The sequence below is a fragment of the Mastacembelus armatus genome, chromosome 9 (assembly GCF_900324485.2).
Source record: "Mastacembelus armatus chromosome 9, fMasArm1.2, whole genome shotgun sequence".
Taxonomy (NCBI): domain Eukaryota; kingdom Metazoa; phylum Chordata; class Actinopteri; order Synbranchiformes; family Mastacembelidae; genus Mastacembelus; species Mastacembelus armatus.
The window spans coordinates 18,326,304-18,348,407 of record NC_046641.1 but is presented as its reverse complement, the minus strand read 5'-3'; the positions used below and the strand labels follow the sequence as shown (position 1 = coordinate 18,348,407).

The following is a 22,104-nucleotide window of genomic DNA, read 5'->3' as shown; positions in this document are numbered from 1 at the left end:
ATTCACCAATGTTTCATCACAGGTCTGACTGCAGTACGGTAGGTTAACAACAGACTCATCAAACCTCTGGCTTCCTGTAGACCCAGCAGCTCACCAGATGCATCACAGAGTCGGTCATGAAGTGTTTGGATAAATGTTTCTCTGTCCCATATTACAATTTTGTCACTATTTGTCCAAATGTCCAGGTGATGTTTAAGGTGAGACAGGCCAAAGCAACACCTCCCCCTCCTCCTCGACGGGCTCGTATCCGACGCACCAGCTCCCGCCGTTCAGGCTATGCCTTCTCGCACGCACAGGGCTACGGGGACCTGGTGACATCTGGCCGATTCCTGCGACGTCCTGCTGTGTCACGGTCTTCGGGTTTTGCTCACACAGGTCGCACGGGCTTTAGTCCCATGGGGCGATCAGCTGGATACAGTCCAACTGGACGGCCACAGAATGCCAGGGTCTCAGATGTGGAAGCGACTTCACTGCAGATGTACAGGACTATCACGGATCCTGCTCTCTGACAGACAGTGGGTTACATTTAAGATGTGTGGAGAAGACCCAGGAACAGAATAAAGCCAAGTGGACAGCTGTATGCAGCTGGCAGTCAACATTGTTTAAAGCTCCCATTTGTGCATTTGTTACCATGAAGATTTTATTTGGGTTTTCCAGAGAACATGTTCTACGATTTTTCACAAACCATCTCTAGCCAGTCACTCAAGGTTTGAAAGATATATGACATTTCATTCTGAGATGATTTTATAAAGTGAACTACAAAATGTGTAGCCACTTTTGATGAGGATCATTTTCCTCCCATCTTGAGTTTTCATGGAAAACGTGCCTCATGCAGAGCAGATGAGAAGCTGACGGATGAAATACTTCGGATGCTAGAAACCATAACGGGGTGGTTTGTTTTCAGATGAGAACTGTCACAAAAGGCAAATATTTTGTCTTCACAAGAAAGAAACTGTCATCATGTTTACAGACTGCCCAGACCTTCTTAACCCTGGGAGTCCAGCTGCAGAGAATCAACCAGCAAAGCCATGTTGCATAGAATATTTTTGTTGTTGTGAACATTTTACTTTATCTTGAAACTGTACCAGCAGTTAGCACTTTGGCACATCACATCCGAATGTTTGAAAGATCATGAATGTATGATTGAATCTTATGTTCCCACCCTGAAGAGGGTGTGGCAAGAAGACCATTTTTGCAGCTGCCTAATCAGCATCGGGTGGGCATTTGGACATTTGGACATTTGGACATTTGGGCATTTGGACATTTGGACATTTGGACATTTGGGCATTTGGACATTTGGGCATTTGGACATTGTTCATACAGTGTTTTGTTGTATTACTTCCTAAGTGCTGAAAGTATTTAATGAAACATAAACATAAAATGAAACATATCTGCAGGGTTGAATCAAGGCAGGAAAAGGACGGTGAAATTTAAATTACAATATTCAGTACTTCTCCAGCAGATCTCCATGACCCTGGTTAAGGAATAAGTGGGTATAGATAATGGATGGATGGATGGATGGATGGATGGAATATTCAGTACCACTGTGTAATCAGACATATGATATACTTTATACTTTTTTTAATTACACGAAACTATTATAAGAGGTATTAAAATAATGCTTTGCAGAGTAGAAATAAGACATTAATAGAAACAATTTGAGAATTATAAAAGTTCCCTTTTTGGATGCAATAATTTATAAAGCATTGCTTATTACAAAGTGGTACTAAATCTTATACAATGTACAAAATAGTAGAATGAAAACATTTCTAAAGAGGACTTTAGTGTTACAGTAAGGTCTAAAGTTTACATTTTGAATTTTTACTCAGTAACAGCATCTGAGAGTGAAAAAGGTCCCGTTCAACCTTTGTCTGTTGAACATATCAGATTCAGAGTCAGATCATGTCCAGTTTAGAGGTTTCCTAGTTCAACACTGGGACCAGAATGTGTCTTAGGCACATCTCGAATTAACAGGTAAGACAAGATGTAGCATCCAATGTTTGACTTTTACTTTTCACTTCATTAGTCAGCAAGAAAAGTGGGCTGTGTCAGCTGTGGAGTAACTAATCCATAGTACAGACTGAAAACCTGTCATGTCTGCCTGTGCTCAGGTGGATTATTTTACACTAGAAATGCTAGAAATTGCATATTTTATTGTGCACAATACAGTCAGTTTTTTAGGAGCCTTGAATGCAGCATTCACACCTGCAGTCAGAGGTAACATTTGTGATCAGATCACATATGGATAAGTGTGAACAGGGCCAAGAAACACTGCTTAGACCATTCCTATGGACTTTCAATTGTGCAGAATAATTTATATTGATTTAAACCTTCTTTTAAAATGAGACATTGCACCACACCATGCTTAGTAAATCTTTCCAAACTAGGTATTTGCTTAGGCAACAAGCTGCTGGATGCTGTGTATGTCTCACAATCAGCTTATTGGTTGGTATTTCTAATTACCAAGTGTATACGTTGTCTGCTTCATTTCCACCCTTGTTCTCTTTGAATGTTGTATTAGCTGCCTAAAAAACTAAGGACTACTCAAAGTCAAGGACCAGCATTACTGTTTAAGTTAAGAAATACATTTTTTGTAGGCACATACTTTTTTAATGGTGGCAGCAGGGTTAATCTAATCAATGTGTTATCTGATGTGTAAAGGTTTAAAGAATAGTCCAAATGGAAATTATTTGATAATTCTACAATAATAATATTTCATGTTTGATAGTCCCTCAGATTTTGGTATCCAGAGATCAACAATTACAGGTTTAATTCATCATCTCATCAGTTTTTCATCTACAGTTCTCTTTAAACGATTATGGCAGCTGATGGATGCCTTGATCTCATAAAGGTTTTAGAGCAGCTGTTGTGTATTTATCTGTACATCTGCCACCACAGTGTGATTCAGTCAGCGCTTGCCAGGAATTTAATGTCTGAAACCTTGACTCTAGTGGTGGACCAAAGATTTTTTTAATAATTTATTTTGGTTTATAGTAATGTAAAACTATTGCAGAACAGAAAAACAAATTAGGAACACTTCACATTTTGCCACTCACAAATAACAGATAAATATGAAAGTCCTACAGAGGTGTTATGTATAGGTTACAAACATGGGAATTGTTTTGACTTGGGCGCCGTCTGTAATATTAATGCAGAATGCATCCACTAAGACTGGTCACTACACAATCATGTATTGCTTGTCTTTTCTAGTATGTATGTGGTACTTTCTAAAAATGCAACCATAAAGATAACTTCAATATTTGTCATTGTATTACTATTTTTATATATCTTTCCTTAAAGACTGAAATTGTTGCATATGGGATTATAAAGGATTATTTCTCTAACATGACAAAAACCATAACCAATTTATATAATTTTATACTTTAAACTGCATTAAAATCTTTTAAAATGTCAACATCTTATCTGTGCAGTTGTAGTTTTTTCCTTTAAGAGATCTGTGCTTTTCTAATTTTTTGTGTATCTGGAGTTTTGCTGTCATTGTTTATTTCTGAATGTATGCTTGGCTTTGACAAACCTCTGAAAAAAATGGTGCTAATTAGAAGCATAAACGTTGTCTAATAAAACCAGAAACCCATGCAGAGTGATGTGACTGCTGTCAGATAAATGCTGTTTTACATATGTGCAGCTCGTCACCAGCAGATGGTGTAATACTCCTTTACACCACAATAACAATATCCCTGTCAAATAACACACCACTAGCCCGATGGCTCCAATTAGTGTCTCATACTGAAAGAATCCTATAGTGTTTAATTGGAACAACTATATAGGACAAGAATTATTATGGCTCAAACAGCCTATGTTCCAGTTATTTGCATATACATGCAGTAGTACATGCAGTATGTAATATAATATGATTTGTGAGGCTGCTCTGTGCCAATTATCATGCAGACAATCTGGGGCAAAGAACATGTTTAGAATATCATGGCTGAAAATAAATCTCTGGCTAAACTCAATCTGCATATTTGTGATCATAAAGACAATTAATGTGAAGGACATTTAGTGCTAAAAAGGTGTGTAGCTTTTGTTGTACTTTCTCAATGTTAACTCTAGCATAATGCAATTAAGCAGTTTTAAGGCAATTTGTGTCCCAGAGTATTTAGTACAAAAAGAAAAAGCACGAGATAACCCCTCAGAACATAAAGGGGCAATATAGAGTAGAAATTGTGTATGAATTCATAAGCGTATGGTAGAATCAAGTTGTGATGCAGCATTTTTTTGACATTTTACGGACACACTTTTATAACAAAAAAAAGATCATAAAGACACAAATCGCACAGACATGAAATGAATATAAAGAGACACATATAATGACCACAAAAGCAATATTCCTACCGAGATGCAAAATGACACAAAACCACCACAAAAAGACAGAAAACAACTACTGAGACAAGACAAGACAACCACAACCAGACACAAAATAACTGCATAGAGTTTCTACATACATGTGTGAGGCCTTTGCCAGATTCCATTTTCTCATAATTGGTCCATGAGCATTGTTGCAACATTCATTTTTGCTGAATTGTCTAAATCTCCCTTCATGTTTAGAATATTTCTTGAACAAAATAAAAAACCGGTGACTGGAAGTAAACTAATATTAGTAAAGATAGAAATAAATAGAAAGATAAAAAGATAGAAATAAAAGTGAAATCTTTTCTGCCCTCTTGCGGTAGAAGCTGCTCCTCCAACGGACATACACGGGTGCTGCATTCAAGGCAATTAAAAAACAGAATTTTCAGCTTCACTGTGCTTCCCTCATATTTCGGGTGGAAAACAAACCTCAATTGTTATTCAACGACAACTACTTTATGATTGACTTGTGTTAGCCTGGTGCAGCACAAGGTAAAATGTGAACTATCCAAACAGCGTCCTACTGCATCATACATTCACCGATTTTCCCATGGAGCCTGAAGGCAGCAGCAGGACCAGCCTGCCTCACATTGTTAACGTTGATTTCTCCGTTTCAGCAGCATTTTGTCTTCCGTGAGCCGAACCTGGGTCACTGGCTCCTACAAAACGCATGAAACCTGGACTACACTTGGCAGCGGGACACACACCGGCATACTGTAAGATACTTTACGGTGTATTTATTAATATTGCCTATTTATTTTTTGTGTATAAGCGCCAATATCGCTCGGTTAGCTTAACGTTAACGTTAACGAGTATTTCACGTTACAGGGGGATATACACGGGCTTTTATTTAGGAAAAGCTGAACGGTTCGCCTATTTAAACGGAGGGTTCAGGGGTGTGACTTTTTCGTTTCTTAGCTAAGGTTAAAGTGGGTTACACACCTGTCCAGGTCACTAATTAGTTAAAGAAAACGGGCTAACGATGTGACTTTACTCGGTCGGAGGTTAGCTGCTTCCCGGGGCTCCGCCGAGCTTTCATGGAGGGTGATTTGTACTCTCATCCAGCCGGCGGTGACACGACTATGGTTATGTTATTATCTGTCAGACTGGCAGCTGGTACAGCCCAATATTTCAAAGGGGTACCCGAAAGATCCGTTCCAGGAGTCGTGACTTCGCCCCAGAGCTGCAGGTTCAAGACTTTGGTTTTCCTTTTGTTGACTGACGCCCACCTTTCCCCAGTACCCCCACAGTCAGGGGTCCTAGTCCAGGTCTAATGGTTTGGTTTTTCTCTCCTTACCTGGGTCTGAAGCTCTACCATGAGGAGGACTGTTGGCCGTAACCCTGCCCAGACCGGAGGCTGCTGGTAGGGATGGTGCAGCTGTGAAGAGCCGGTTCGGAGGACAAGCCTGTGGTGAAGGTGGGGGACGGGGCGAAGGAAGTGCCTGGACAACATGACTGTTTTCAACCAAGAAAATGTTGAGGACTTTTATGAAATCGGAGACGAGCTGGGGAGGTAGGTTTTACTGAGGTTTATACTTACTCTTATTCTCTTACTGCGGATAAACTTCCCGTTTTCATGGCTGTGAGAAGGAGGGTGGGTGGGACACTGGGACAACACCAGGTCTAAATTTAGATAACAAATATTTAGCTTACATACTGTATTTAACACATCCACAGTGCTCATATTATAGTCCTAAATATATGTTTTCATTCTGTGCTGTACCCACAACTCAGCAAACAGATGGGTTTAATCCATGCAAACACTAACGGAGGGCTGCAACAGTTATTTTTATTGCCAGTAATACTGGTGATTATGTTTTTGATTGATTTTACAAAAAATACCATCCTCAGATGCCTTATTTTATCTGACAGCAGCCTTACATCCAAGTTATTCACTTTACCTTCAGGAAAACAACAAACTCCCCTATTTAAAAAGCTAGAAATTGCATGTTTGTATTTATTTCTTCATTAAACTAATTGCAGTCATTGCACAAATCCAGTAAAATTCAAGCTACATGGAAAGACTGTGAAGCTCAGTTTATTTGAATAAAATGGAAATTATAATTGTTATTATTAGAAAGTATTTGCCAATACATATCCATGTATTTGTGTTCAGGAGGGAAATCAGCACACAAACAGTAGTAGTACAAAAACATTTCTTAATGGAAAAGAGAGACTAGACCTTAGTAATGTGATTTGTGTAGACTTATATACAGGAGTGCTTTCTCTGCACTCAAATTGTGTTAATTACCTCATTTATAAAGGGGTCTATCTGATGGGCTGATGTTGGGCGTCACTGAACTAATTACTTTAGGTCTAATTTTAACCAACCTATCAGGACTATTCATGTATAGTAATACTCTTGATTATATGTTTTCATGCAATGCTGCACCAATAACTTAACAAGCACAGGTTTAATCTGTACACACATGCACCCAGGCAGGCATGCATACACACATACTCTGCCTGTGAGTATTCCTCAGGACATGCATCCCCCCACTCAGACTAGGCTGTGATTAATGCAGTCCATAATGCATTGTTGTCAATGATGAAGAGGTTAGTGTTTGTTAGTGTAGCTGCTTCTTCCTGGAGATTTATTGCAGGAGCAGGCAAACAGTATCTTCATAGGGAGAAGATTTTCATCGTGCCACAGCCTGGTTTCTCTTCATTCAGTCTGCTGGCAGTGGAGGTGAAGAGCTTGAATGTAGAAGAAACAATTTGACAAAACAGATGTTTTGGTCCTTCAGGTTGTTTTTAGTCTGGGAAGTTGCTTGAATGACAAAGTAGGATGTTCACATAAAGGCTAAAGAGTGATCCTGTGTGTGCTGTGTGTATAGGCAAATCACACTGGCAGGCTTGCTGCATAGATAAAAACTATAAAAGTAAAAGGTGGAAATAACACAGAAGCCAAGTGTCATTTTTACCCACACTGGATCACAGACCTGTCCTCATATGACGATCCGAAACATGGAAATGGATCTCTGTAAGTTTCTGGTTATCAAAGTGACACATGTACACTGTGTTGGTAATAATCAACCAGTTGTTTTCTGCTCTCCAGGGCCTGTCTGGCAACACTGCTGCTCCTTTTAGCGCTCACCTTCCCACACTGTGGGGGAAAGCTGAAGTTGCTATAGCTACTTTGCTATGCTACTTTGGTAATAGAGACGATTGGGGAGCTTTGTGTAATGGGATTGAATTTCTAGCTGGAGTTAGAGAGACGACTGTGAGTGTGATAGTCTCATTTGGTCGTCACTCCAATATGAGGTTCTGTTGTGGTTTGTTAGGGAGAATATAGAGTTTTAAATCTGCTTTGCTGCCTCCTAATTATGAGGGATTTTTAAGCGTTTAGAGTGCTCAAATATGGTAAACATTTGTGTTTTTGTAAAACTTCACGGTTTGCTATAAAGACATCCATGCAAGCTGGTATTTTGAGTTTCCTCCAATAGAGAACAGCCCAGAGAGAGTATTGCACAAGTCTGCTTTTAGAAGGATTTCAGTTCTTTAGGAGACAGAAAACTTGTATTTTTTTGATTGCTGGGTTTACTGTAAAACTCTGTACACACAAAAAGACTTGATATTCAGTATCCAGTTGCATCTAATCATGAACGAAAATTAATGATCTGTCTGTGGAAATCATGTTTTGCATTGGTTACAAAAGACAAATAATTTGTCTTCAGCTAGAACAGATTTGTTCGTATGTGGTGAGTACATGTGACTTATTCATCAGATTTCTCTTAGCTTAGTGTGATGTTTTTTGATTCACATCAAACCTTACCAAATTTATTCCTCTCACAGTTCACTGCTCCAATGACTTAAAACTGACAGCTGTATAAATAGTTTATTGTTCTGCTAATACAAATTGCTTTAACTTGGAAGAACTTTGGATTAACCAGGGTTAGTTTATGATAAAAGCCGGTGAGTCTTTCTCTTCATTGGCAAGATTACCACGGCATGACTTGCACTATAATGCCTCGCATGCTTTAAGACAGAGAGCCCTGTGATCTGACTGTTCTCCAGGCCTGATGTCGGCTGAGTTGGAATGAGGCCCATTTGTTTTGGCAAAATAGGAAATCACCCAAGCAGTAACTTTATTCTTTCACTGACACTATTTATGCATGGTAAAACCAAAGCTTGGTGAAGCCAAGCATCTAATCTTCATTAACATCTCTCCACAGTGAGCATTTTAGCAGTATAATGAGCATACAACCAGAAGAGATGGATAACAGTCACATCTTAGCCATGTGTGCAGTGTAATCTAATATATTTCATTGTCCCTCTATTTGTAACAATTGGAATTGTTAAAGCCTCTAATAGCTTCACTTTATCCAGAATGTTTAATTTTATCAAACCTTGATTTAACCACGTGATGACTGCACCAGTCTTTTTCTGGCTTGCTAGTGTGGTGTGGGATATGTTGCCAGATTCTATCACCCCTATAGACACACAGAAGGCAACTCAGAAAACGGGAATTATCAGAAGTGTGAAATGAGCTGTCATTCAGACAATAGCTGGTATCACAATGTGTTAGTTGTTAGGCCCACAGGCAAGACCTCAGGTTGTTACTTACAGAGCTACATTAAGGAAGGTGTAGTAATCTCAGGTCCATGTATCAGTCTTCAAATTCTCCAATATGAACTGTGCCCAAAAAAATGCCAGTCTATTTCTTGCCTTGCCACTTTCACTGTTCTCCTCCAAACACATTCCTCTAATAAGTCAAGCACTTGGCCGCATCTATGCTCTGTTGATCTCTCTAATTGCCTTACACATTGGCAGAAAATTCTCACTTCAAGCCTGAGATCAACAGGGAGTTACTGAAGACAGCTACTGACATCTCAAAAGATCTGCTGTTTGATGCTTCTTGAAAAGGATGGTTATCTATTGCTGCAGCATTTAAGGGTTTTGTGGTGGTCATTTGGTTTGTGGCTGTCAGACTGCAGGGATAAAAACACTCTATTAGGGCCTCTGTGGCTTGCATTTGAAGAATAGTGCATTCAAGGGCAGACTCTCTAACCTGCTTGTGTATAGTGCAATAGTCTATACTTTCTGCAGCTTTTTAGGGCTGCATTGATTTAATTGATTTGTCAATTGTTAGAGAATTGATCTATTTCTATAATTACAAGGTATTAATTGCTGGCAAATATTTTCTAGTTCGATCTTCTCAAATATGTAGATTTGTTGCTTGTCTCTTCATTGTTAACTGAATATCTGTGGTTTGTGGACACTGAATATATGACATTCCCAGTTGCAGTAAGAATTTCTGGTGGTTTTTTTCTATACATCAGACCAGTATTAAGTGTTTACACAAAATTATATTGCCAAGAGTGGTACATCTATGAATCAAAATTTTACAGAAAACTGAAACCTCTACCTTTTAAGTTTGGGGAAGCAACTTTGTGGTGACAAGCTACAGCCTTCATATACAAGAGTGACTTTTCAAAAATGGTCATTGGGAGGAAATTAAGTCTAATTACAGGTTTTACAAAGTGTTTTTGCATTAGAAACCCCCACTGCATCAGTGGTGAAGTACACATACGTGATCTTCATTTTCCATGTTGTCATTTGTTTGGAGACCCTCTGACTCCATCGCTTTCTGGTTGACTTAGAAAGAGACGGATGGCATTAGCTGACTGTGGAATGCATTTGATGTGTGCCTTTCATCTGGTCCACAGGGCAGTTTCACACTTTGCATATTTTTGCTCTGCTCTGACTCTATCATTAGTCTGCATTAATCTGACTGCTGTGTGGATTCTGCCTCCTTTTGTGTGTGTGTGTGTGTGTGTCTGTCTGTCTGTTCATGTGGTTGCAATTTGCAGAGGAGGAGGGTGGGTGTATATCAGAAAAGAATCTGCAATGCAAATTGACATTAAAGCATTGAACTGGGACTGCATTTGGGTTTTTCCTCATGAAAAATCACCCTAAAGACACATTTCTGTGAATACAGGATGGGATTACAGGCAAAAACACCCACATGGGATCCTGACTTAAATGACAGTAAAGTTAAGAATGTCTTTCCCCTAAAGAAACCAGTAGTTTGAATGCAGACCATTACAAAGAAATTCACTGCAGCAAACTGACATCCTTTTCGTGAACACACAAGCACCAGCTAATGCCAAGTACACTCCGTAAAGACAGTGCCCCAGCTACTGACCTAGATATCCCCCCTCACCATGGGATGTATTATTGGGTGGAGGGGCAGTCTGGGTAGCAGGAATGGCCTTGATGAGGCCTGCCACTCACCCGACCCATCCTTCCCCACCCCCATCGACCTCAGGGAGCAGCACCGCTGTCAAATAAATGCAGTCTGACTTTAAGGGCATTAGTTTCAGGTTATTTTAGCACTTCTCTTAGTTTATAAAATGTAACTAGTATCAGCATTTCTAATGACTGCGGTCAAACTGAGAATTGTTTATTCTGGAAAACACCAATACTCACATACAGTGTGTTAACATCACAATATTTTTCTGTCTTGGTTTCTTTGCCATATCCTGTACATATTTACATTTTTGTGATTTGTCTGACATGTTTACCTACGGTACTGAGTGGAAAATCACCCGAACTCCAGTCTGTCTGTTACCAACATTATCTAGTTGTAGTACTGAGTGTATGAGTCAGAGAAGCATTGTAATATTCCTGTGCATCATCATGTAAGAGAAGAGGACTAGGAAAGGAATTGCTAAAAACAGTATAGAAGTTGTGCTACTTGGAAGTGAGCAGAAAGTATTTTTTAAAGAAATGGTGCAAATTTCCAGTGTTCTTGGAGATTTGAAGTCAGATTTCACTTCTTATCTTGCTCTCTGACTGTGTCTGAAAGGCTACTCAGCCATCTTACAAATCAAATTGAAATCTGACTCTTCAGGAATGTCCTAAAAGGAGCTTAATGGGTTATTTTCAATTAGTCTCATCAGTCAATGGAGGATAATTGGATTTCTGCCAACTGTGTTAGTGGGTGAATGGCAGGGGTGCCATGCTCTGTATATGTATGTGTGTGTTGGAGGTGGAGTAGGGAGCTACAGCCCTTTTGTGGTCAATTAGGAGGGATCTACAGGCAGTCGAGCGTTAATTGTCAGGGAAAGACAACTTTCCACTTCCCTGTGTTTTATCTTCCTAGTATTACCTCTGCACGCTTGCTAATACCCTGCCAGCTTTCCCCTGTAATTAACAATAATGCATCTGATGACTTTGTGCTGTATGTTTACATACAGTCTCTTAGTCCACTAGAAGTACATGACAGCACAGAGTAGTTGAAATTGAAATATATAAATAGTGAGAAATTTTATTCAGCTTGAAAGCGGTGGCGTTAGCCTTTTCTGTTACATTGAAAAGATGTGAGTTTATGTAACACTCCTTCCAGTGTGGTATTTTTTTTTTTTTTGGAAAACCTATTCATTTTTCACACATGCTCGCCTACTTAAATCGAAGACATTTCCCTGCAAGGATGCCGCATGAAGTATTTCAGATATACAGCATCACAATGGTTTACTTTTACTTTACTGTTTTGCCATTTATCCTTCAGTTGCTGGAAATCCTATAATGCATAGAAGATGATGCTTTTTGTGTTACTTGAAGAAGCTTGTTTGAACGTGTAGCATCAGAAGAGATTTGTGTGTGCGTGCGTGCGTGCGTGCGCACTTGCCTGTATTCCTATAGCAGAACATCCATATGGGTTATTTATGGGATGTTAGAGACTAAGTGTCAAAGCGGTGATCATTTGTCAACAGTGTCTACCTACAAGCTGATCCACCTGTCAGATGTGCGGCTCTCACACTAAAATCCTACCCGTGTCCCAAATGTTTTGTCTCTGTTTGATTATTAACAACAGTATAAACGAGGAAGGAGCGCTCTCTAAAGTTGCAAGTGTGGAAAATGTAAGTTTATTCATTTTGACACAATGACCACTGGGATTGTTAGACATAACCCTCTACACACACTGGTGGATGAAGTGTTTTGGTTGCTTGGAATTTTCTGAACCCAAAATGAATTGAAATAGTATGAGCAACATTTCGTGAGTGCCCAGGATTTAAGATCCCTTTTGAAAAATAGGATTGAAGTACGGCTGTTGTACACATTAGTTTATTACCCAAACAAAACCATATTCAGATTAGGATTAGAATAAAAATTTTAACAGCTGGCATGAAGTCATGTTACAGGGAAGCTGTTTTTTACTTTGTGGTATTCCCCGTCACAGGCTTCCAGCTTTGCTGACAACATACATCACCTGTCTGTTCTATGTCAGACTTACTGTTAGTCTAGCACTGTTTGGGACTGTCTCACTGACTTAATGGCCAAGCAGAGCTTTAAGTAGTCTGAAAACAGAGGCAAATAATGTGTTCACCCAAACCAGTTACTTACCTTTCTGCTTACATACACAAGATCATGAAGGAAAGATTCACCCTGATCAGTGCTGACATTATTTAAATAAACCAGCTCCACCTTAGATTAGGCTTTGCTCAAAGTCATTTCAGATGTCTCCTCTTTGTGTTTAAATGAGACGGAAGGAACGAGACCACCAGTAAAATCCTTAAGGCCCAAGACATAGACCATTCAAATACATGGAAGCAAATTAAACATGCATACGTGCTAATTGTTTGGTCATTGCTTGAGATATCAAATCCCAGTCCTTGAATTGTTGATACAAAGGTAAACAAAACATTTATGGGGTTAGCTGTATTCAAAGTTTCATAAATATGGTTATGTCCCCCAGACATATTTAACAAGAGCTGCTTCAATCTGGTCCACCAGGGTGATTTTGAGCTGAAGTGAATCCGGTTTCAGTCGAGTTGCTCAAATGTCAGTATAACTGAGTTACAGTGGTGTGAAAAAGTGTTGGCCCCCTTCCTGATTTCCTATTTTGTTGCATGTTTGTCACACTTTGTTTCAGATCATCAGACAAATGTAAATATTAGTCAAAGATAACACAAGTAAAAACATCATGCAGTTTTTAAATGAAGGTTTTTATTATTAAGGGAAAACAAAATCCAAAACTACATGATGTTAAAAAGTGTTTGCCCCCCAAAACCTAATGTCTGGTTGGGCCACCCTTAGCAGCAAAAACTGCAATCAAGCGTTTGCAGTAACTTGCAGTGAGTCTGTTACAGCGCTGTGGAGGAATTTTGGCCCACTCATCTTTGCAGAATTGTTGTAATTCAACCACATTGAAGGGTTTTCGAGCATGAACCGCCTTTTTAAGGTCATGCCAAAGCATCTCAATCGGATTCAGGTCAGGACTTTGACTAGGCCACTTCAAAGTCTTCATTTTGTTTTTCTTCAGCCATTCAGAGGTGGACTTGCTGGTGCGTTTTGGATCATTGTCCTGCTGCAGAACCCTTCAGCTTGAGGTCACGAATAGATGGCCGGGCATTCTCCTTCAGGATTTTTTGGAAGACATCAGAATTCATGGTTCCATTTATCACAGCAAGTCTTCCAAGTCCTGAAGCAGCAAAACAGCCTCAGACCATCACACTACCACCACCATATTTTACTGTTGGTATGATGTTCTTTTTCTGAAATGCGTTGTTACTTTTACGCCAGACGTAATGGGACACACACCTTTCAAAAAGTTCAACTTTTCTCCCGTCAGTCCACAGAGTATTTTCCCAAAAGTCTTGGAGATCATCAAGGTGTTTTCTGGCAAAACTGACACGAGCCTTTATGTTGTTTTTGCTCAGCAGCGGTTTTCGTGTTGGAACTCTGCCATGCAGACCATTTTTGCCCAGTCTCTTTCTTATGGTGGAGTCATGAACAGTGACCTTAACTGAGGCAAGTGAGGCCTGCAGTTCTTTGGACATTGTGGGGTCATTTGTGACCTCTGGGATGAGTCGTCGCTGCGCTCTTGGGGTAATTTTGGTCGGCCGGCCACTCCTGGGAAGGTTCTCCACTGTTCCATGTTTTTGCCATTTGTAGATAATGGCTGTCACTGTGGTTCGCTGCAGTCCCAAAGCTTTAGAAATGGCTTTACAACCTTTTCAAAGACTGATAGATCTCGATTACTCTCTTTCTCATTTGCTTTTGAATTTCTTTGGATCACGGCATGATGTCTAGCTTTTGAGGATCTACTTCAAAAGTCTACTTCACTTTGTCAGGCAGGTCCTATTTGATTTCTTAAACCACAGTTAAGTTATGTTTTAACAGGCTGGATAAACACTCTTTCACACAGGGCCATGTAGTTTTGGATTTTGTTTTCCCTCTAAATAAAAGCCTTCATTTAAAAACTGCATGATGTGTTTACTTGTGTTATCTTTGACTAATATTTAAATACGTTTGATGATCTGAAACATTAAAGTGTGACAAACATGCAAAAAAATAAGAAATCAGGAAGAGGGCCAACACCTTTTCACACCACTGTATATTCTATTGCTTTATGTTAAACAGCCTTATAAATAAAGTCTAGAGATACTGGAATTTATTTATTTTTTTACAATTTCATGCCAAATATTTTCAGGTTCTTCTTTCTAGGTGGCTAATTGTTGTCTTTATTGTTATATTTGTTGTCACAGAGTGTGGGATTTAGTTTTTGAATGTCATATGTTGCCCATTTCTGTCATAACCAGGACCCACCATCAGTGTCTTTCCAAATCCTACAAAACCAGTCTGTGTGCCTGCTGACTTTCCCTGTGTCATGGAAGAGTCAGACACCTCGAAACTAGCTGAATGTCAGTTTCATCAAACATATGGGGGCTGTGTTTTAAAGAGCAACCGTGAAATAAAGCAAGAGACCATAAATGGAGCTGCTGAAGCACCAGCAGCCCCCTCCTCAGCTGCTCCCACCAGCTCCTCCAACAACACACTTGCACTTCTCTGAATTTGTATGCACGGCCTGATTTCAAGCTGCTTTCTGTATTTGTCTCTGTCTTTCTTGTGCTCCTGTTTAACAAACTGAGCACATTAGTATTCACAGAAGACAGGTAAACCAAAGGCTTTTCATGTTCTGAGAGACAGCTGTGAAGACAGCGTGATGCAATATCAGATTCAGTGGACACCTGACAGAATGATGCTGATTGTTTGTAGTGAGCAACTCAGATGTCTGAGATAGATTAAAAACTAAATGCATGGCTGTAGTATTTAGTATAGAAAATCTTTAAGTTTGAAGGTTTGTGTGTTATTTCTGATTTGTTTGCTTATTTATCAAGTAGGTCCTGATTTAAATCAAAGCCTGATCTAATATAAGGAATGTCTCAGGAATTATTTCACTTTTATGAAGTATTACATAGGTTTCTTAAACGTTGCTAAATGAGGCAGCAACACAGCTCATATTGCCCATTGGACACACATTAAATATCCAGATAAATGTGAGTGGTACTATCCAAGTGGTTTCATCTATACATAAGAAAGTGAGACTGTGGTTTTATCCAATGGTGTCACTGTCAGCAGTCTGTGAAATTTGCATGACGAGTGCCTCACTCTGTCTGAAGCAATTCTGATCAGTTCTACAGGATTAATGTGAATTTATTTAATGTGTAGTTCACCAAGGGTTCCTCACCAACCAAAGTTTAAATTAGAGATGATACCAAATCTTGGTCATTTATGAGGATTTTTTTAGCATGGAAATGGTCACATTTACAGAATATTTGTATTATTTATTACACATCTTAGAATCAACATGATGGATTATTTAGAGCTTTGTAGTTCATCAGTGTATTTCATTGTTTCATATCTGTTTTTATCAGACTTTTTTGGATTATCTCTGCATGATTAATGGATTTTCTGGGAACACTGTTAGAGGAGGTGGCACAGTTATGACCATGGTTCTTTATGCTTGTCCGGGCTAGTCTTTCTAAAACTATCGGACGGCTCATTAGGGAATTTCTTCATATCCATATAGTGGGAATAATGTCCACACCTGTCTTCCTGTAATGATCTTTAACAAAACAAATCCCTGGGTTTTGTGTGTTTTGGAGCCTAAAGAATCTGTTCAGTATCTTTGACAGTGAGAATGTTTGGAGATCACTCTGAAGATGATAAAGGAAACCTTTCACCTCTCTTTACCTCCAAGCACAATGTACCCATTATGGGTGCTGCCTTAAAACCTTAGAGGTGGGGGAGGTGAGTGACATTCTTCAGACATGTTGAATGGCTTTTCACTGTGGCTGCTAGACGAGGGCAAACACTGCTTGCTTCTCATTATCTTCTGTCAGTAATATTTCTCAGTGCTGTCACTTATATTTTTTGAAGCTCGAACCGTCTGAATGGTATTCCTCCACAAGTAAAACAGGTGTAAGGGATGAAAAATGTCTGGACACCTGTAGAACACTATCAAATGATAGCCACGTAGGAGGTCCTGTCAACATGGCTAATTTATTTCTCTTATTGACTCAGCAAATTAAATATCAGTGTCATCTGTGAGAGTAAAATGGTAACTTGTTGAAAAGATCATCTTGCTCTTGCTCATCTGTAATGTAGTTTACTACATTAAGAGCTGGTGGTGTCCTGAGCTGTGAGTTTAAGGTGTTTTGATATTCAGTTAACCAAAATAGCAAAATTGTCATTTGCTGTTTCTGCTTCTCAAGTATGAGGATTTCCTGCTTTTCTAAACTGAATACCTTTTGGATTTTGCTAAAATCATATCAAACATTTTTACTATTTTCTGTCATTTTATAGTCAAATGATTAGGCTTTGTATAAGGAAACTAATGGGCAGATTAACAGATAAAATAGTTATTAGTTGCTGGCCAAAGTGTGTGTGTGTGTGTGCGTGTGTGTGTGTGTGTGTGTGTGTGTGTGTGTGTGTGTGTGTGTGAGAGATCATTTTGTAATCCCAGGTGCAGGTCAAACCTTGGTTGATGACTTTATGTTCATAATGGACTTCTATATTTGTTTCTGTGAAATCCTTGGCATTGCTTTGTAAATGTAAATATTTCTTTGTGACTGAATTAATTTCTCAGGATGCTTTATGATTATGTGTAATGGGCGTACCCATCATGACAACGACATACATTATATGTCACCTGATTTATTGTCTAGTGTCAGCTGTCAGGGTCTGAATGAAGCCATGAGGAACATTAACATAAAAGTGACAAAAAGCCGTCACTTTAACAGATTGATAAAACCACCAATACATATCCCATGTCTGAAAAGTGTCTATGGGCTTTGCAATATTAATATTAATAATAATAGTAATAATTGAATAGGACTAGGAATAAGAAAACAGCTCTATCAGGACATCCTGACAGAATTCATATCCGTGCACTAACACACTCACACACAAACACGGTTTACACCCACCCAGGATTATCTGCAACTCTTCCTTCCAGTGCTGGTTCCTCCGTTCAGTCTCTGAATCCTGTTGCCATGGTTACTCTTCCGCTGTACACAATGGCATGGTGGTTGCATAATGTTTTTCTGCTGGTGCAGTTTGTGGCCCACACTACAGCTGAGTGGGCAGGGAGCACTCTGAGGCTCCCTCCCACACTTCGCTCCATGCTAATGAAAAGCTTGGCCTCACCAGGGAGTTTTTACACCGGACAGCAGACAGCCTCGAAGCCTAGAAGCCTGTAGTTGTTGTCTTGCTGCAAAGACACATGAACTGCACATGTAGCACCAGTGTGGAACCATGTTAAAGGCCTCTGACTGAGTTGCACGTGTTTTGAGTGTTGGCCATTGTAATCTTTGTGGAATTTTCAGTTACAGTTTTCCCTCAGTAGCTTTGGCTAATTTCTCTGCCGTTCTCAAATATCCATTTGTCACTACAGTTTATACATACAGCTCAACACAATAGCTCATCTGCCAAAGGATATACTTCACCCAAACCCTTTAGCTCATGTTTCAAAAACTAATCCTCATGTCACCGAATAAGTCAAAATTATTAAAATGACATTGGACACTTCTAGCAGTAATAATAATCCATATGTGTCAGGAGTAAAAATTCTGTTTGATAGTTTTACTGGGTTTTAATAATGCTCAATGCAGAATAAACTAAGGCTGCGACAAAAGATTATTTTCATTATCCCTTAAGGCAGTTGGTTTCTTAGCTAAATGAATAATCGTGGTGTTAATAAAATCTCAGTAGAGCAGTTTAACGTATTTGTTAATAGGCTCCTGAAGTCCAAGGTGACGTGTTCAGATTGCTTGTTTATTATAACTAATAACTAACCAAAATATAAATATATTAAGTTTTTCTGTTCTATACATAACGAAGAGCAAATCCTCACAAGTGAGAAGCATAAACTAAGAAATGTTTGGCATTTCTGCAAGGAAAAAAAAGTTGCTTAATCATAATTTAGACTGAGGAACTTGGTCTTTTTACACCACTGTACTCAGTTGGACTTGAAACATCCTTCTTTCAAAGCACGAAATGGGAGGTGTGATTACAGTTTATAATTTGTCAGCAGTATGTAGTTTCTGTTCTGTTTTTTATCTGTTCTCTCATCTCTAGCACATAAACACCCATCAAGTGTCAAATGTAGAGGAGCTAGTCAGAGCTGTGTCTCCTTTCGCTCTGAATTTGGACACTGACAAAGAACAGTGCAAAGCACTGGGACTTTATTCATCCCCCAGGAGCCAAAGACAATTTAATTAACTAGAGAAGCAGGACTGTAATTGCAGTGACCAGGCACATTTAAAGGGATACCTCACACAAAGCACACTGATATTTCCCTTTTTATCTGGTCCCAAACTTTCATTGTAATATATGTTGAACATAGGTCCTGTGGTTGCTTACTTGCTAAAACTATTGCGCACATCTTTATAGGGAATCAGTAGGACCAGCACTGAATAACAGGACACACATTTAAGCTGAGCACATTCCCAATGTTCACAGCACTCTCTTGCTCTTAAGATTTTGCTCTCCAGTGCCAAAGATGATTTGTACCCCTATGAAATATTCATTTCTGATTTGCTAAGTAAAATGCAACATTGCACAACACATCTAAGTTTTATCATGTGCCTATTTTGTTCTGATGTCATCCAAAACACATGGCAGCCCTGTTTAAACTTCGCCAACACTTATTGAAAACCTGGCAGCAGCCGTGTTTTCCAATAAGTGTTGACAAAAGAGTTTTGTGTGGATTTTTAGTATGGAAACACTTAGTGAGTCAAGGTGAAGGTGAAAAGGCAGCGAACTAATGAACAACTAATGGACTGGCTGGCCTCAGTTTGTAAGAGCTCATCTGCAGGGGTTGTACTGCGATATTTCATTTTACATGAATTCATTACTGCTTTTCTTTCCAGAGCAGGCTTTCAGGCCCCCAAGTTGAATTGTATATGATTAGTATTCTTTCTGTACCTGCACATCATTGTTCCACATTGTCTTGGGTCTGTAAGGACCTGGCAAGTCCACTTCATTTCATCATAACATTTAACTTTCTATCATTTACCTAATAAAACAGTATGTAGGCAGCAGGTAGGGTGCTAATTTTCTTTTTCTTGGAGTGCATATATTGATTTGCTCAGACTGACAGTTTGTTTTTTTTCTGTAAACCTTGTGTGAGTGGGCACATTCAGATACTTAAGCTCTAAAGACATTACATAAACAGTGCAGGCAGATGAAAAAGAGGTTACGCTGTGCCACTATTACACCCTGTCTACTTGTTTATTGGACTCTCCAGGGACACTGGTACACCATCTTGTGCTTTGAAGATGTTCAGTCATGTCATATAGTCCACATTCTAAGTATTTGGACAGATATTGCACATGTTTTACTTTGTCTTTATCTCTGCGTGAGCATGTCCAATTTGAAATGAAATTATGGTTAATATACTGCATTGTCAGGTGTGAGATTTAATTTGAGTAGGTTTAAATCAGTGCACCTGTGTGGGAGATGTAGCTCTTTTACAGGTAACTGGAAAGATAAATATCAAATCAGTCATATTTAATATTTTGGACAAAATCCTTTGCAGTCACTGACTGAAGTTTTTAACCAACATACAGGCCTTCACTGCAGCCACCTTTGCCTCTTTCTTACTGTGGGGTCTCTCTGCCTTTAGTCTGGTCTTTAGTGAGTGGACTGGCACTTTTAATTTAGTGTCCATTATTTCTGATTGAAGCTTCTGAATCACAGAGCATAAAAACACAGGTGTGCAACTGCCTGCACTGTGCGCTAATATCATGCAACTGGCAGTTTGTTTTGCCTGCAAATGGGAAACATAAACCAAAATGAACAAAACACAAGGAAACATAACAAAGCAAACTTTCTCTGTGGTTTACACCAAAGGAATCCAAACTGTAGGTGAGATCACACTCATTGTGCCATCCTCCATCAGTCCATGTGCATCAGTATCAGATTTGACATAGAAGCTTTGTGTGTGCTGTGTGTACCTTGCGGAGCACTGTGAGTCTGTCTGCTATTGTACTTAACACTTTTCATCTTTTCAGCACACTCTCCTATTTCACAGTAGTAGTACAAAGAGCCGGTCAATAGCTGGCTCACAGTAGTGGAAGGAGATGTCACACAGTGTGGTACTGGCCACTATACTACAAGGACAATGTTTTTTCATCCTTAAGAGCTAAATCAAATGCGAAGAGCTTGAAAATGCTGTTCAGTTTGGTAATTTCATTGGTTTTCATCCATATCTTTGAACACAGTGATACACTGTGAGCAAGTGTAGCACTTCACTTTTCCAGGCCAGTCTCCTGACAAACTAGTCAATGATTTACATCTAATTCTGGTGAGACAAGTTTGGTTTTGGTAAATTCTTGGTCATATATGGTTTGGCTGAAAGTTTCTATTGGTAAAACACCAGGTTTAGTTTCTGCATTGTCATTATACAGGTAGATAAAGACATTAAGGACACTTCCTAAAGATCCCAAAGGCATCTCTAGCAAGTGTTAAAGTCAACTCTACAGCAGGGAAAACACAGGTTTTCTAGGCATGTACTGTACTCTGTGTGTGTGTGTGTGTGTGTGTGTGTGTGTGTGTGTGTGTGTGTGTGTGTGTGTGTGTGTGTGTCATCTTCAGCTGCTGTCAGCCCAAGCTGTGCCACACACCCTGTGCTGATGACTTGAGGCCCAGGCAGAGCTTATTACCACCTCATTCTCACCAAGGATGCTGCCTTTACCAAACAACTCTGCATCTACTAATAAAATCATGTATCACATTTAAATGAAGAATGTGCATGATCCACGTGTTCTTTGATTAAAATAGTCATAAACTTGAATTTCATTATTAGGCACCAGTGAAATGGCCTAGTTCCCATCGACTTTGTCTTGACGTGATTGCCTACACATTATCAATAATATTTTATTTTAGTGGTGTCAGATATTGTATTTTTAGCCTGCTTAATCAATATATCATTGCACAGTATCTACACATTTTTTGGGTGAGCTTCTATCACACAGTGTTGGGCATTTGCATGAATTTATTCTTACCAAGTAACAATTCATTAATTTAGAGTCATGTCTCTGTCCACCTGATGACTGCCAACTCTGTTTTTGGTCTCTACCAACTCTATTAACTGTCTGCCGTTTATTGCTGAACAAGTGATGAACAGTGTTATTATAAAAATATTAATACTCATGTCTGAAAGTTTCTCCAAAGACAGAGTTTTGTCATTCCTTGAAGTACTACCTGTAACTACTATTAAACCTTTGTCTGTACATCACAGTGCTAGGCAAAATTTGTTGTTTTTACAGGGAAGTTTGACACCTTCATTTTTTTGTGCACATTTTCTTGTCCTTTAAGTTATCCTTGATAACGGGTTCTTTCCCAGTCTTGTTCTTTTGTCTTGCAGTCATATATCAGTGGTTGTTTCATACAGTGAAAGAGCTACAGCTGCTTCTGGGTGTGACTGTTTTGCCCATGAGGGCT

General features: G+C 39.2%; 2 protein-coding genes across 3 annotated transcripts in view; both read left to right on the top strand.

Moving 5' to 3' along the window:
- Positions 1–3,415, top strand: part of LOC113138718 (phospholipid-transporting ATPase ID-like) — a 29,417-nt gene extending 26,002 nt beyond the window's left edge. For both annotated transcript variants that reach the window (XM_026321396.2, XM_026321397.1), the window contains exon 28: positions 186–3,415. In XM_026321396.2, the coding sequence (XP_026177181.1) occupies positions 186–509 (324 nt within the window). In that variant the 3' untranslated portion in view covers positions 510–3,415. The remainder of the gene's footprint in view (positions 1–185) is intronic.
- A 1,544-nt stretch (positions 3,416–4,959) lies between these two features.
- Positions 4,960–22,104, top strand: part of dapk1 (death-associated protein kinase 1) — a 61,793-nt gene continuing 44,648 nt past the window's right edge. The window contains exons 1-2 of the mRNA XM_026322300.1: positions 4,960–5,084; positions 5,678–5,881. Of these exons, the coding sequence (XP_026178085.1) occupies positions 5,820–5,881 (62 nt within the window). The 5' untranslated portion in view covers positions 4,960–5,084; positions 5,678–5,819. The remainder of the gene's footprint in view (positions 5,085–5,677; positions 5,882–22,104) is intronic.